At 39.2% G+C, this 16317-nt stretch overlaps 1 protein-coding gene across 30 annotated transcripts in view; it reads left to right on the forward strand.

Moving 5' to 3' along the window:
- MUC16 (mucin 16, cell surface associated) overlaps positions 1-16317 on the forward strand; it is a 210977-nt gene that overhangs the window by 111871 nt on the left and 82789 nt on the right. For all 30 annotated transcript variants that reach the window (XM_074204972.1, XM_074204993.1, XM_074204994.1 and 27 more), the window contains 19 exons: positions 64-99; positions 503-559; positions 1310-1437; positions 1547-1614; positions 2974-3146; positions 3738-3770; positions 4063-4128; positions 5447-5571; positions 5675-5742; positions 6114-6286; positions 7787-7825; positions 8117-8182; positions 10926-11053; positions 11166-11233; positions 12415-12587; positions 13572-13607; positions 14027-14095; positions 15405-15529; positions 15684-15751. In XM_074204972.1, the coding sequence (XP_074061073.1) occupies positions 64-99; positions 503-559; positions 1310-1437; positions 1547-1614; positions 2974-3146; positions 3738-3770; positions 4063-4128; positions 5447-5571; positions 5675-5742; positions 6114-6286; positions 7787-7825; positions 8117-8182; positions 10926-11053; positions 11166-11233; positions 12415-12587; positions 13572-13607; positions 14027-14095; positions 15405-15529; positions 15684-15751 (1699 nt within the window). The remainder of the gene's footprint in view (positions 1-63; positions 100-502; positions 560-1309; positions 1438-1546; positions 1615-2973; positions 3147-3737; positions 3771-4062; positions 4129-5446; positions 5572-5674; positions 5743-6113; positions 6287-7786; positions 7826-8116; positions 8183-10925; positions 11054-11165; positions 11234-12414; positions 12588-13571; positions 13608-14026; positions 14096-15404; positions 15530-15683; positions 15752-16317) is intronic.

The raw sequence follows: 16317 nt of genomic DNA on the forward strand, positions 1-16317 counted from the left end.
TTTTGCACCCCCTTTCTTCTTTTTATTTTAATTTTTACCAAAATCTCATTTTTCTTCTTATAGGTTATAATGCTCAAATATCAGCCTCTGCCACAAGCAGTAAGCATCCAAGATCCCATGCCTCACAGATACTTCAGAAGAAATAACATGTTGCCCCTTCTTTTCTTTCCCCTGCTCCCTGGGGCAATGGAAGAGCTAGAAAGACATCAGTAAAAAACCATCTCTCCATCTTAATTCACTTGTACTCAACCTGAGCATTTATGATTTGTCTGCCCTGTGCGTGACCCTGGGGGATGAGGATATAAAAATGAAAATCCCCTAGAGCTCAGGATGGAGAGGTTCCCCTCTCCCTCCCCACAAGATTCAGTGACTGATCTTAGCAGAACCTGTGACTTAGTCCCTCATTCCCATCTCACATTCCATAGACTGTACCCTTCCCTGTAATAAACATGCATTGATGTGGTCAATAGTTTTCATTCACAGTTTGTTGTTTTTCTTTCAGTTCCTACATTTTCTCCAGCACCACCTCTGACTCTATTATCTTCCCCTAGCACCATGGGTAAGAATTCTGTGTTCTCATTTCCTTTCTGTACACAGCCTTGCGGGTAGGAGATGCAGAGTGAAGAATGAGGTTTCCAGTACTAAAATACTTCATAGACTCATAGATTTAGAGATAGAAGGGACCTTAGAAGTTCAGTCCTAAATGTAGCCATTCATTTGATAGACACAAAAACAGAGATCCAGAGACATCAAATGATTGGTTCAGGGTGATTGGATCCTAGATCTGGAACTAGAAGGAGAAACTGAGGCCCAGGAAAGTAAAGTGACATGCTCAAGGTCACACAGGTAGAAAGCATCAGAGGTGAGATTCTGCATGAAGGACATGGAGATAGATATAAGGCTATATATAAGACATAAGGACCTTGAGTCAGGAAGACCTGTGTTCAAATTTGGCCTCAGACACTTGGCAGCTTTGTGATCTTGGGTAAGGCATTTAAACCCTGATTGCCTCAGTTTTCTCAATTGTAAAATGAGCTGGAGAATGTAATGGCAAGCAACTCTGGTATCTTTTCAGAGAAAATCCCAAATAGTCCAGATAATGAGGTGGTGATAGGGGCCTGGACTAGGGCCACATAAAGTGGGGAGAAGGGGATAAATGGATAAGAAGATGTGAATATAGAATCACCAAGACTTGGTACCTGACTTTATGAGAGAGGGAAGGGAAAGGGAAGAGTCAAGGATGATGGAGGAGGTTTTGGGGTAGTGTGCCCCAAAATCAGATGTGGGAACTTTTGTCTCTCCTTTACAGAACCTAGAAAACCCAGCCTGGAACTCTTTACAATGAACTTCACCATAACCAACTTGCCCTACACAGAAGATATGGGAAATCCAGGCTCAGAGAAATTCAGTTCTACAGAGAAAGTTCTGCAGCACCTAGTGAGTCTCCCTCTATCACGTTGCACTCCACAACTGCCTTTTCAGGACTAGGGATTAAATTCTATCCTGAACATTTATTTACTCATACCCTCTCCCCTTTCTTTTCCAGCTCCGAGCCTTGTTCCAGAACAGCAGCCTTGCCTCTAGCTATTCTGGGTGCAAGCTGACCTCACTGAGGTGAGAGCCCTGGGAAAGACTGGACCTGAATAAGGTCCAGGGTCCCCTGTGGATGCAGACTGGGTCTGGTCTAGTTCTGCCTCTCTGACTCCTTCTGTTTTTCAAGCTGGAAGAATTATGTTCATTCCCATGACTGACCATGGAAACTCATGAAGATGAGTCTTCCTGTCTCTAGGCGAGCACTCCGTTCAGGGAATCATGAAGACCAAGAAAGAGTCAAATCCAGTTTCAGAAACTTTTAGCTGTTTCATCTTGGGAAAGTTACTTAATAAGTTACTTAACTGGAGGAGAACATAGGAAAATATTCTAGTATCTTTGCCAAGAAAATCCCATGGACAAAAGTTCATGGGGCATGAGGAGTCAGGCATGACTGAAACAACCTAACAATAAGAACTCAATCTTTATTTCATGGCTCTCCTAGGATCAAAGGTATAGACTAGAGCTGAAAGGGATCTCTACACCAATCATTCATTTTAAAAAAGAGAAAATCGGGGCACAAAGTAATACATTTTGGAAGCAATGATTAAATTCTAAAGTTGAGTAATTCAAATGCATTTATTTTTCTGATATGGTAAAGAGGGAAAAAGTCTTGACTTGGGAATGGGAGATTAGGATTCAAATTCCATCTCTAATAATGAACAGTTATTAAGCCTATAAGACAAGTCATTTACCTTCCTTACCTCGATTCTCCACCTGTAAAATGGGGACAATATTATATTTAGAGCGTGTAGGGTATGTCCAAAGTCTTGAAGTGATTTTAAACTATTAAAGTTTTTAGATATCCCATATAATGCTTTACAACTTGAACAGTCATACATGTTTGTCTCATTTGATCCTCAACAATCACCTTGTGAGGCAGAATTTTTTTAATCCATGTTTTCAAGATGAGATGACTGAGGCCAGAGAGAGGTGAAGTACTCAGAGGCACACAGAGTCTGAGATGGATTCTTCCCAATTCCATGTCCAACTCTTTGCCCAAATAAACCATAATGGAAAAAGGACCTTAAGTATTCCTGATGACTAGCCTAGCACACCAGCCATTGCACCATGTTTTTTGCATATCTTAAAATACTATAGGAATGCTGGCTAATTCTCTCTGCTGCTCCAAGTTGCCTGCTTCTGCCCTAGACATTCAGGATCCTTTTCCTCTTAGTTTATTCCAAATCAGATGGGCTGTTTCAAAACCAATTTTGCCAAGAAAATAGTGTAAATCCTTGAAACATACTTAAAATCAGCTGTGAAAAGGGAGGGGTTTATAGAGAACACTGGTGCCCCATTCTTGGGGTAATCAACTATGTCTCATCTAAAGTATCACTCTCAGGAATTACACATTTCCTATTAATGTGTGTCTTTTCCCAGACCTCTGAAGGATGGGGAAGCCACTGGAGTGGATGCTATATGTACCCATCGTGAAAGCCCCACTGACCCTGTCTTGGACCGAGAGAAGGTTTACTGGGAACTGAGCAAACAGACCGATGGCATCACCATGTTGGGCCCCTACACCCTAGACAAGGATAGTCTCTACCTGGATGGTGAGCAACTCCATTTTGAAAGGACATCTCTTTTCTGACTTACTTTCCAAGAAACAGTTTACCTGCCAAATTCATACTCTCCCTATGTAGTAGTTCCTAACCTGGCTTCCATGAACTTGTTTAAAAAAAATTGGATAATCTCGATAAAACTGGTCTCCCCTGTAATCTTTTTTGTTTTAAGCATTTGAGAAATGATTTGGAGAAGGGTTTGTCATTGCTCAAGGAGTACATGACACCAAAAAGATTTAAAAAACCCTTTCTCTTCTAGAGACCCAGTTTTGCTTCTGTGGCTTCCCAACTTTCTATCAACTTGGTGATCTGAAATGTGGGGATGGATTAACCAAGGATAGAGGGGCCATGGGCACAAACTTGGTGCTGACTCTATACAAGCTATGCTTCCCCCCGGTTTCCTTAACTTACTAGCCCCATATGGTTTTAGAACCTTTTCATTAATCCTTCTTCCTTCTTCTTCTTCTTCTTCTTCTTCTTCTTCTTCTTCTTCTTTTTCTCTCTCTCTCAATCTTGCCTCTCCTCTCCTTGTCTTCTCTCTTCTCTTCTCCTCTCCTTTCTTCTCTCTTTTTCTCTCTACAGGTTATAATAATAAACAGACTCCCACCACAATCCGTGAGTATTCAATTCTTGATTTCCCCCTTATAGGCCCTAAATAGAAGAAAACTGTTTACCCTTTTCACTCTGAACTTTGGGAGGAGGAAAGAAAGAACAAAGGAGTGAAAGTGGGGTCACGGAAGAAAGTTCCTCCCTGCCCCATCCCTCTAACTCAGAAATGAGAATTGGAACCAGGGCACTGGATAATTAACAAGATTTCTACAACATCCCAGAGGGACTTGTCATTTTCCATTAAATTCATTTTCTAATAGTGGTTGATAGTTTTCATTCATAATGCTTTTCTCCTCAGCTCCTTCCATAACCACATTCTCTGCAGTTACATCTCTTGCTCCATCATCAATCTCCAAATCTACAGGTAGGAATCTCTACTTCCTTTCCTTGAAATTCATTTTCTTAAAAAAGAGGCACTAGAGAGGCAAAAGAAAAAACAAGATGGGAGAAATCTACTCACTGGTGTCTCAGGAAGGCCAAGGGGACAATGGATAGAGTGGTACAATGGATAGAGCACTGACCTTGAAGTAAAAAAGACCTGAGTTCAAATTTGACCTTGGACTCTTACTGGCTGTTTGACTCTGGGCAAGTCACTTAATTCCAGGTTACTCAAAAAAAGTCCAGAATGGGTGTCTTCTTAGGCTAGAGTATCTATGAACCATCTCTGGGCATTCCCCTTTCCACAATATGGGAAAATTTCTTCTTGCACATTTCTCCAGCATCAGAATACATTCCAACTGGATTATCTCACTTTGGTGCCCCAAATTTGACATTCTGTCTTTTACCTCAGTGTTTTAGTTTTTCCATGATGCCTGAAAACTCTTCCTACTTCACCTCTACTTCTTACAATCCTTTCCTTATTTCAGGGCTTGGTTCATATACCACATCCTATAGGAAACCTTTCTTGGTCCCCCTAGTGTTAGTGTTGTTAGGTTTCCATTTACATGTTGTGTATTCCCAGTAGATATAAGCTTCTTGAGGACAGGCTCTCTTTTTCATTTTTTTAATCCCTAGGGCCTAGTACTAGTGTCTAGAACATAATAGATACTTAATAAATATTTGTTAGATGGAATTAGAAATTTTCCAGCTGTACTAAGGTTAGAAAAAAGATTATTTCTCAGGTTCTCCTGACCAGGACCCATTGTAGATTTAATAATGACCTCAGCACAATGCTTGATACATAATAGGTCCTTAAATACTAGTTGACTGATGAAGCAATTAGGAGGTTCCTGAAGTAGTCCAGGTAACGTAAAATGAGGGTCTGCACTAGCGAAGCAGTTTTATGAATGGAGAGAAAGAAACAGATGAAAGAGATGTTGGGCAAGTAGAACTGGCAAGGTTTGGCAACTGATTAGACATATGGTGTAAGAGACAATGAGGCATCACACCCAAGTTGTGAGCCTTGGTGACTGGAAGGATAGAGATCATTTTGATAGAAATAGGGAGGTTTGAAAGGGGGGTAGTTTTTTTGAAGAAAGAAAATGAGTCCTATATGGGATGTCCAGTTCAAAAATGTACAGTGGGCAGTTAGTGATATGGCACTAGAGTTCCAGAGAGAGACTAATGCTCTGTGTATTTGATAGAGATAATTGAACCTTTTGATTGTTGATGAGACTATAGAGAATATAGAGGGAGCTGCTGCTCCTGAGGTTAAACTATGAGTGTTTTTGATTCTAATGTAGATGGAGTGTCCATCTTGGAGCTGTTTACCTTGAACTTCACCATCACTAACTTGTTCTGCACAACAGACATGGAACAAAAGGGCTCCCGCAAATTCAACTTTACTGAGAGAATCCTGCAGCGCCTGGTGAGACCCCCTGCCTCCTTCCCTCTCCTGCTCACTAAGCCCTTCTGCATCCCTCTGGCTCCAGCCCCAGTTGCATTCACTCTACCTTGCCTCTCTCTTCCAGCTTGGTCCCATGTTTGAGAAGACTAGCCTTGGCACAGGCTATTCTGGTTGCAGGCTGACCTTGCTGAGGTGAGAGCTGGTTGGCAGTAGAGGGCAGGCCCAGCATGTTTAACCAAGTCAAAGAAAACCCTACCTTGTCTTCCCTCCTCTGCAATAGTTCTTCCTTGATCCCCCAAACCATGGAATCTCCAAAACTCTTTGCAAGTGGACACTAAGGACACTCTTATTCTAATTCCCATCCTTTCCCACATGAAGAGAGAGCATCTCCAAAGAGGAGATTGGAACATATTAGTAGGACTAGGAACTCAGTCCAAATAGACCCTACCCATATCCAAAGCACAGGAAAACAGAGTTTTCAGAGTAACAATGAACCATTTTGGGGGTAACAACTCTGATTTACCTAAGGTGGTTCTGGCTCACTATTATGTTTCCCTTTTCAGACCTGTGAAGAACCGGACAGCAACCAGAATGGATGCCATCTGTGGGTATCAAAGAGACCCTTCCAGTCCTGAGTTAAACAGAGAGAAGGTTTACTGGGAGCTGAGCAATCAGACTCAGGGCATCACCAAATTGGGACCTTACAGCTTGGACAAAGATAGTCTCTATCTCAATGGTGAGAAGCTCAGATCAGGAAATGCACTTCACTGACCTGTCTGACTTATTCATCTTTCTATAAATGGCCAAAACAATCACTATTCCTATCAATATCTTGTTATATCTCTAGGGCCTTACCCATCCTTATTGATATTTATTCATTAAGTGTTTTGTTGCTATTCAGTTGTTTTAGTCCTGTCTGACTCTTCATGACCCTATTTGAGGTTTTCATGTCAAAGATACCAGAGTGGTTTGCCATTTCCTTCTCCAGCTCATTTTACAGATGAGAAAACTGAGGCAAACAGGGTGAAGTGAGTTGCCTAGGGTCACACAGCTAGTAAGTGTCTGAGGCCAGATTTGAACTCAAGAAGATGAGTCTTCTGATTCCAAACCCAGTGCTCTGTCCACTGCGACACCATTTTTTCAACTCACAAAGTTAGCATCCTCGCATAGGCCTTCATCACTTGTTGCCTGGACTATTCCATGATTCATCTCTCTGCATTGAGTATCTCTCCCTCTAATCTGTTCTCCATATAATTGCCCAACTGATTTTCCCAAAATTTAGACTTTTCCCTAAATGCCAGTGGTTTCCTGTCACATCTAGGATCAAATAAAAATAGACTCATCAGTCTGAGTCTTTACCCGCTGGTCCTAAGCTACCTTTCCAAACTTGTCTCAGCATTTTAATTCCCCATATTTCAATCTGACTGGCCTTTTATAATTGCTATGGATGATATCCCATTGCTCTTACTTTGGATGTCTATCGTGCTTAGATGCCAATCACTTCTTCCTCACCTCTGCCTCTTAGAATCCTTAGTTTCTTTCTGAACTCAACTCCTAGACCATTTTCTACATGAAGCATTTCCTGGTACCCCCAGATGCTTGCTCCTCCCCCTCAAATATCTTGGATCTATATTGCATAAACATATGTGTGTTGTGATGTTGTCTCCCTGATGCTTTGCAAGGTCCTTGAGGACTTCAATTGTTTCATCTTCCTATTTGTATCTCTCTAGAGTTAAGTGATGAAAATCTTGGATTTGTTTGAAAATGTGACATTGGGCCCACAGAAATAGGCTGGAAGAGCAAAGAGGGGCAGGCAGTAGGTCTCCTGATTTGGGAGTAATCTCTCTTAGATACTAGATCCCTAATGTTTCAAGCCCATAATCTATAAAAGAGATTAGACTTGGATTTAATCATCTCTGAGGGTCTTTTAGTCATAACAGCAACAACAGCTAACAGAACAACAATAGCAGCCAACATTTAAACACATAATGTCTTATTCGATCCTTGTAACTTCCTTTGGAATAAACAAATCCCATTTTGCAAATGAGGAAACTGAATCAGACAGAGGCAAAATGACTTTCTCAGCATTCCATAACTATTAAATGTCTGAGGCCAAGTTTGACTTTATGTCTTCCTGACTCTCGGCTCATCATTGTAGCATCTTAACTGTTGGATTAAAGAAAGCTCTTTTTTTCTTCTGTTTCCCTCCATCCATGGCTATTTTCTCTCTCTACAGGCTACAACCTTCACATGAGTGCCCTCTCCTCTACAACCAGTGAGTATTTTTTATCACACAGGGGTCACAGTTCATCCAGTGTGCACCCTTTTCCCACAGCATCTTAAGAAGAAGATGGGACAGGGCTGCTAAGGAGAGAAAGGCACCAAAGACCCAGTTCCCTTTCCTCCCATAGACCCAAGTTCCCTTCCCTCCCATAATTCAATCCCCACCATGGTACTCTGTGGCCATGCTAAGCAGAGACTGCTTTCCCCAAATCTCAAAGTTGTTTCCCACAATATTACCATGGCAATTTGGTCCATAGTTTTCATTCATGATGTTCCTTCTCAGCTCCTGGGATAAAAACCATCACTTCAGCACCCTCTCTGATTTCATCACCATTCCCCAACACCACAGGTAGGGATAATTTGCATTTTTGATTAATGCTCTGGAAAGTTTTGCTGCATTTGGTTATGAAATTAAAATTTAGCAATATTGTGAGGTGATTAATGATGAAAGACTTGGCTCTTTTCAGCAATACAATGATCCAAGACAATTTAAAGAGTTATGATGAAAATGTGAGATCACATGAAGAGAAAGAACTATGGAGTCTGAATACAGATCAAAGAATACTATTTTCACTTTTTTGTGGTTTTCCCTTTTGTTCTGTTTCCTCTTTCACAACACCAATGTGGAAATAAGTTTAATATCATTGCATATGTATAACCTATATTGCATTGCTTGCCATCTTTGGAAGGGAGAAGGGGAAAGAAAAATGAAAAAGATTTTAAATTCAAACTCTTAGAAAAATGAATATTGAAAACTATTTTTACATGCTATTGGAAAAATACTGTTTATCAAAAAAAAGAAATAGACATAATTCAAAATAACAAATTCCTTCATTGAGTATGTTCAAAAGAATATATTTCCCATTCTGCACCCTATATCCATTACCTCTCTGTTCAAAGGTAGCATGCTTCTTCATTGATCCTCTGAAATCCTATTTGGTCATTGCACTGACAAGAGTTAAGTCTTTAACTTTAAGACCAGTTAAGCCTTTCTATGGTATTTGCCTTTACAATGTTGTTGCTATGTAGATTATTTTGGTGCTTCTTACTTCACCTTGAATCAGTTCATACTGGTCTCCCCAGGTTTTTCTGAAATAATAATTTTTATTGTTTCTTAAAGAAAAATAGCATTTTATCACATTGATGGGGTCATAGGTTATTCAACCATTTCCCAAATGATGAGTGTTCCCTCACTTTCTGTTCTTTGCCACATCAAAAAGATCTGGTAAAATTTTTTTTGTACATTCAGTTCTTTTTCTTTGAACTCTGGTTTATAAACATATTAGTGACATTGCCCAATCAAAAGGTTAGTAAGTTTTGGTACATTGTTCTGAAGTGCTTTTTTTGACTAGTGAGACCAATTCACAGCTCTTTTGACAAGTACACTCATGGACCACTTTCTCCATGACCAGCATTTTTTATTTTTCTTTTTCCCCCCAATTTTGAAAATCTGATGAGTTTATATTCATTCTCTAATTATTGGTGATTTAGAGCACTTCTTTTTGGATTTCTTTCTTAAATAATTGTCTCTTCCTATCTTGACCTTTTATCAATTGGAGAATGGCTTTTATTCTTATAAATGTGAATTAATTCTTTATAAAAAAATCAGAAAAACTTGCAACAAAGATCCCCCCAATATCTGATTCTCTTATAATTTAAACTACATGGTTTTGTTTATGAAAAAAAGCTCTTTAATTTCATGTTAACAACATTGTCCATTTTATCTTGCTATCCCTTGTGTGATCATGAAAATTTCCCCTATTTATAGATCCGAAAGAATCTTTTCTTCATTACTTTAATTTTTGTTTTATAATAACACCTTCTATGTCCAGGTCATGTACCTATTTGGAGTTTATTTTGGTTTGTCATGTGAAATGGTAACGAATACCTAATTTCTGCCAAAATAATATTCAGTTTTTCCAACAATTTTTGTCAAATGATGATTTCTTATCTTAGAAGTTGGGCCAACCCCCTTATCTTCCATGTGAGGAATCTGAGGCCTAAAGTAAAAGTAAGATGTGACAGGATCAGGATTTGAACCAAGGTCTTCTGACTTCAAATCTCCCATTTTTATACTGCCAGAAAGAAGCATGCAAAGTTAGAGGGTTCATTCTCTGAGGAAGAAATAATGATGATGATAGTTTTTATATAGAACTTTAAGATTTATGAAGAATTTTACCTTATTTGAATAACATTTTTTAAATAGAATTTTATTTTTCACCCAATTATATATAGAAACAATTTTTAGCATTCACTTTTACAAGATTTTGAGTTCCAAATTTTTCTCTTTCCCCTCCCCTCTTCCTGAAATGGTAAGTTGAAATAAGTTATATATATGTAATCATGTAAAATATATTTCCATATTAGTCACAGTTGTGAAAGAAAAAAACAGACCTAAAAGAAAAAAAATCATGACAAATATAAAGTAAGTGAAAAAAGTGTGCTTTGTTCTGCATTCAGAATGTATTGGTTCTATCTCTGGCCATGGTCATCATGGGTCATTTGTCTTGGGTCATTGTCTTGGGTCATTGTGTTGCTAAGAAGAGCTAAGTCATTCATAGCTGATCTTGATACAATGCTGCTGTTAATGTGTACAGGAAAGTGCATATGGGGCTTGGACCACCCTCAGGATGAAGATACAGGTTAAGTTAACATGTACCAAGGTGTCATATATTATCATCACATAACACAGATAAGTGCTTTGCCCGGCTTTGCTGATGCACCATCAGCACATCTAGGAGGAATCAAAATCATTTAAGGCTTAGAGACTCCCAGAGTAGCCAGACCATCTCCAATTGTCCTATATCCAAAAAACCCTCGGATGGAACAATGATGGTAAAGGCAAACGAGAAGGATGTCTTGCACAGCATACCCCTTACAATAATAAACATAATTGTGCAAGTCATGCCCCCACTCATTTGATTGGTTGGTATCATCTTCATTCTTTGAAGTAGTGGTAGAAATGTATACAATGTTTTTCTGTGTTTTTTTCTGACATCTTCCTGGTCATCATTTCTTATTGTACTAGCATTTCACTTACACTGAATAACATTTCTGAGACTCAGACAGTGGTATTTCTCCTTCTTATACAGCATCTGGGAGCTCCCACCTCAAGATTTTCACCCTCAACTTCACCATCACCAACTTGTTCTACACAGAAGACATGGGTCAAAGGGGCTCCAGCAAATTCAACTCCACTGAGAAGATCCTGCAGTACCAGGTGATACCCCACCACTCCCCCTTCACCCCTTCTCTGCCCAGTTACCTTTCTCAATCCTGGGGATGCAAGCCTGGTCCCTGGATACTCAACAGTCTTCCTCTCCTATTTCCAGCTCAATTCCCTGTTTAAAAAGAGCAGCCTTGGCTCCCACTATTCTGGATGCAGTCTGACTATGCTAAGGTGAGAGTTTTAGGAGCCACTGGATCAAGTAATAGGGATCAGCATCCCCATCCTACTCATATTAAGTCAATCGTGGCTGCTCTTCTTGTTTCTCATTTGAGAGAACTCATTGTAGAGAACTCATTGCTCTCATTGTAAAGGATGAACTCCTCCTACAAGCAAGTCTCTCAAAATATTATGGCTCTTTCCACCTTTTCCCAGGTGGGGAAATATTTATTGTCTTCTAACAAGATGGGAGCTGTTTTTGTTTTTGTTTCTATATAGCCTCATGTAAAGGGAATAGAAACCAAAAAAGATCCTGGAACACATAGTAAATTATTGATTAGAACACATCAACATTTCTCTAGAGTCATAGGATTTTAGATTGCAAACTGGTAGGGAATTTAGAGGCCATTGGATCTACTCTTTTATTTACAGATGGAAAAAAACTGAGTCCCAGTGACTTGCCCAAGATCAAAATATAATGTTTCAGATCTGCAATCCAAATACAGGTCCTTTGACTTTAAATCCAATATTTTTTCACTACACCAGGAAAATATTGAAAATAAGCAGACTCTATACATACTCGTAAGCACAGAAATGAATGAATTTTTAGAGCATCGCCAACTCCAGTGTGAAGACTAGATTGTTGATGGGAATCAGGAAGACCTGAATTCAGATGCCCTCACAGACACTTTCCAGTTATGTGACTCTGAGTGAGTCGTATAACCTGTCTTACTATCAGTTTCTTCATCTGTAACAGGAGAGGATTGGATTCAATTGCTTCCCAAGTCCTTTTCAAATCTAAATCCATGACCCTTTCCAAACTTTTGCTCAAAGTGGATCACTCCTCTTCAAAGTGTCTGCTCTCTGAATAACTAATTTTTACTTGTTATTTGAGCTTGAGTGGTATCAAACTCAAATAGAAACAGGACAAATTCATAGAAAAAACCAAACACGTGCAATTAAATTGCACATCAGGATTCCAGAAGGTCACCTATTGACTTAGAACACTATACATGTTTTTAAACACATAGATATGTGTGGTACATATGCACAAAATATAAATATATATCTTATATATAATGAATTAATGCATAAACATATTAAAATGAGATAGGAACTACCTTTTAATCTGTTCTAGGCCACACTTGGGAAGGATCATGTGTTTTACACCTCTTTTCTAAATCATTAATTTTCAGGTCTGTGAAGAATAGGACAGAAACAGGAGTGAATATTGTGTGTGCTTATCAAGAAGAGCCCTCTTTCTCTGCCCTGGACAGAGAAGAGATTTACTGGGAGTTGAGTAACTTGACCCATGGCAGTACCAGGCTAGGTCCTTATACCTTGGATAAGGACAGTGTCTACCTCAATGGTGAGGACCCTGAATCAGGACTTGTACCTCCATTTCCCCACCTTGATCCCTTTTCAGAAAATAATTCACCTGCCCTCAAATTCTCTATTCCTTTTGGACTTCCTTTACTTTCATGGATTTTCCTAGGGAGTACAGGTTTTCAAGGTGGTGACAAATTGGTTATACATGGGAGCTCAGTCCTAGAGATCTAGAAATGCTTAATTCGTAGTTCTGACATTGAGCACCTATGTGATCTGGCACAGGGTTGTCACCTAAATGCTCTGAGAGCCTCGATTTTTCTCATCTCTAAAAATGGAAGCAGCAGATCTTGAAAGGTTATGAGGAAAGTGCTTCACAAACCTTTTAAGTGCTTTATACATATAAATTGATCAGATGGTTAATTGGCTCCTGGGATAAACTCCATGAACCCCACCCCCATCGATGAAGCACCATTTTGCCAATACTATGGACTTTAGACCATCCCCTCTCCATTCCTCCCCTAACCCTATGCCCAGAGTGAGTCATTCTTCTAAAAGCTTCATATGTGCTCTCTTTCCCCCCTTCCTTCTTTTTCTCTTCTCCTTTCTCTTTTTTCCTTTATTTTCTTTTTATTCTTTTTTTCTTATCTTCCTTTTCTTTCTTTCTTTCTCTCTCTCTCTCTCTTCCTTCCTTCTTTCCTTCCTTCCTACTTTCTTTCTTTCTTTCTTTCTGTCTGTCTGTCTGTCTTTCTTTCTTCCTTCCTTCCTTCCTTCCTTCCTTCCTTCCTTCCTTCCTCCCTTCCCTTTTCCCTTTCCCTTTCCCTTTTCCCCTTCCTTTCTTCCTTCCTTCCTTCCTTCCTTCCTTCCTTCCTTCCTTCCTTCCTTCCTTCCTTTCTTTCTTTCTTTCTATCTTTCTTTCTTTCTTTCTTTCTTTCTTTCTTTCTTTCTTTCTTTCTTTCTTTCTTTCTTTCTTTCTTTCTTTCTTTCTTTCTTTCTTTCTTCCTCTTCTCCCTCACTTCTACTATAGGTTATAATCACCAGATGTCATTCCTCTCCACAAGCAGTAAGTTTTTAATATTTTGACTTCTCCATTTTCTGGGACACTACAGAATAAAAGACTGTTCTTTCTCCCAACTTTTCTTTTATCCTTTGGGAGGGTTATAGGGTAGGGGAGCAGAATTAGACTTAGGGATGCAGTCATATATTATTAGTCTTGGCCAATGTTTAAATTTTATTTGTTCATTTGCTTGCATTTTTATTTGTTACCCAAACACCTAAATTGTTCAAAAAGAAAAAAAAAGTGGACTTGGGAAGCCGGCTGTCTCTATCCCCTTCTTCTTCAGAATTTAAAGTCAGAATCAGTGAAATCCTATGTACAGAAAGAATTTCCCAGTATTTCACAGAAACTTGTACCTCTCCCTTGTAGATTTCATTCAACAATGTTGGCCAAGGGTTTTCATCTATAATGTTTTTTATTCTCAGCTCCTTCAATAACTACAGTCTCTCCAACCGTGCCTCATGCCCAGTCATCATTGTCTTCCGGCACCATAGGTAGGAACTGAGTGATGCTCTACCTCCTCCACTGAAGGGTTTAATTGAACCTCATATCCCTAAGGATATGAAGCAGGAAATGGGAGAGGGCAAGAGAGCTATACTCATAGTTGCCAGCTATGACAAAGAATGAAATAATTCCTTCTTTCTTTGGGCCACCCTGTATCCTAACAAGGGAGACAACTGCTACATGAATAAATATATGCAGAATATAAACAAAGAAGAAATGCAATTAAATGTAAGGTAATTAAGGAGAAAGGATCTGGAAGTTGAGTGGGGAATCAGGAAAGGTTTCCTGTAGAAGGTGGTTTTTCAGTTAAATATTGATAGAAGAGGAGGGTTCTATGAGGTGGAGTTTGGAGGAGAGAGGGCATTCCAGGTATATGGAAAAGCTAAAATCTGGGATAGGAGATAGAATATCATTTAGGAAGAAAAAGGAAAAGACCAAATTGGCAGAATCATACAAATACAGGAAGGGGAATAACATCTAATGACCCTAAAGAGATGGGTTGAGGTTGGGGTATAAAGAACTTTAAAAAAAATTTTTACATATGAGTAAACTGAAACATATGGGGTTAAATGACTTGCCTAGGGTCACACAGTTAGAAAAGGGACTCAGAGTCAAATCAGAATCAAATAACCCATGCTCAATTCGTAGTTCTGACATTGAGCACCTATGTGATCTGGCACAGGGTTGTCACCTAAATGCTCTGAGAGCCTCGATTTTTCTCATCTCTAAAATGGAAGCAGCAGATGTTGAAAGGTTATGAGGAAAGTGCTTCACAAACCTCTTAAGTGCTCTATACATATAAATTGATCAGTAAACATTTATGAATGTCCTACTATGCACCAAGCACTGTCCTAGGTGCTGGAAGTGCAGAGGCAAAAATAATAAAGATTGTTGTGGAGGAACTTCCATTCTGTGGAGGGAAACAGCATACATAAGTAAGCATAAAATATATACAGATGAATTGGGGGAACTTAAAAGTGGGGTCACAGTATAATTATCTGTAAAATGAGTTGGAAAAGGCAATGACAAACCAATCCAGTATCTTTGCCAAGAAAATCCCAAATGGTTTCATGAAAAGTTGGACACGACTGAAGAACAACAAAACAGGGATAATAATATCACTTGTCTCCCCAAACAGTTATTTAGGAAATCACAAAGGAAGTCAGGGATTTAAGGAATCAGAAATGAGGAGGAATCAGAAATACATCTTAAAGAAATAAAAAAATAAAAAAAAGAAATGCATCCTAGCTTCAGTTAACAAACCTTAGCCATTAATGGTTTTTCCCTCTCCTCCTGTAGCCTGGAGTCCCAACCTGGAAGCTTTCACTCTGAACTTCACTATCACCAACATGTTCTATACAGATGACATGGGGAAAGTAAACTCCAGCAAATTCAACTCCACTGAACGGATTCTGCAGCACTTGGTGAGGCTCCCTGCTTGCTGCCTCTTCTTCCCTCTGTCTACATTAACCCCTTTCATCTGCAAGGTCATTGCCCTAATCAAGAAGAGTCAATGGCTCCCCAGCTCCTTGACTCCAACTCTCCCCTCTCTCATTCCCTTTCTCTTTTCTTTTCCAGCTCAGCCCTTTGTTTGAGAATAGCAGCCTTGGTTCCAGTTATTCCGGGTGCAAGCTGACCTTGCTAAGGTGAGAGCCCTGAGAGATAGTAACCCAGTGTTGGAAAGGACTAACATCTGCAATGCCCCCTTATTATGTACAGTTTTGTACATAATAAACCTTCTTCCTTTGGCTTCCAAGCTCCGATATCTAAGAGACATCCACAGATAACTCTTTTGGGTGCACTAATCCCCTTTCCTATTCTCAGGCCACATGGATTAAGAGTCAGAGTAAACTTGAGTAAATAATTTTTAGATAAGATTTTTGAATTTTACATTTTTCTCCTTTCCTCCCTTTCCTCCCCCTCCTCCTGACAGAAAGCAATCTTATATGGGCTTTACATTTATAACTATGCTAAATATAGATCCATATTGATCATGTTGTGACAGAAGAATCATGTGGAGAGAAAAAAAGACATAATATATAAGACAACTTTTAAAAAAATAAAGATAATAAGCTTTGTTCTTCATTTAAACTCCACAGTTCCTCTCTATATGGATGGTATTTTTCATCAAAAGTCTTTTAAAATTGTTCTTGATGATTGTTGAAATGAACAAGTCCATCATGGTTGATCATCACCCCATGTGGTTTAAGCC

Source organism: Macrotis lagotis, chromosome X (assembly GCF_037893015.1).
Source record: "Macrotis lagotis isolate mMagLag1 chromosome X, bilby.v1.9.chrom.fasta, whole genome shotgun sequence".
Lineage (NCBI taxonomy): Eukaryota > Metazoa > Chordata > Mammalia > Peramelemorphia > Peramelidae > Macrotis > Macrotis lagotis.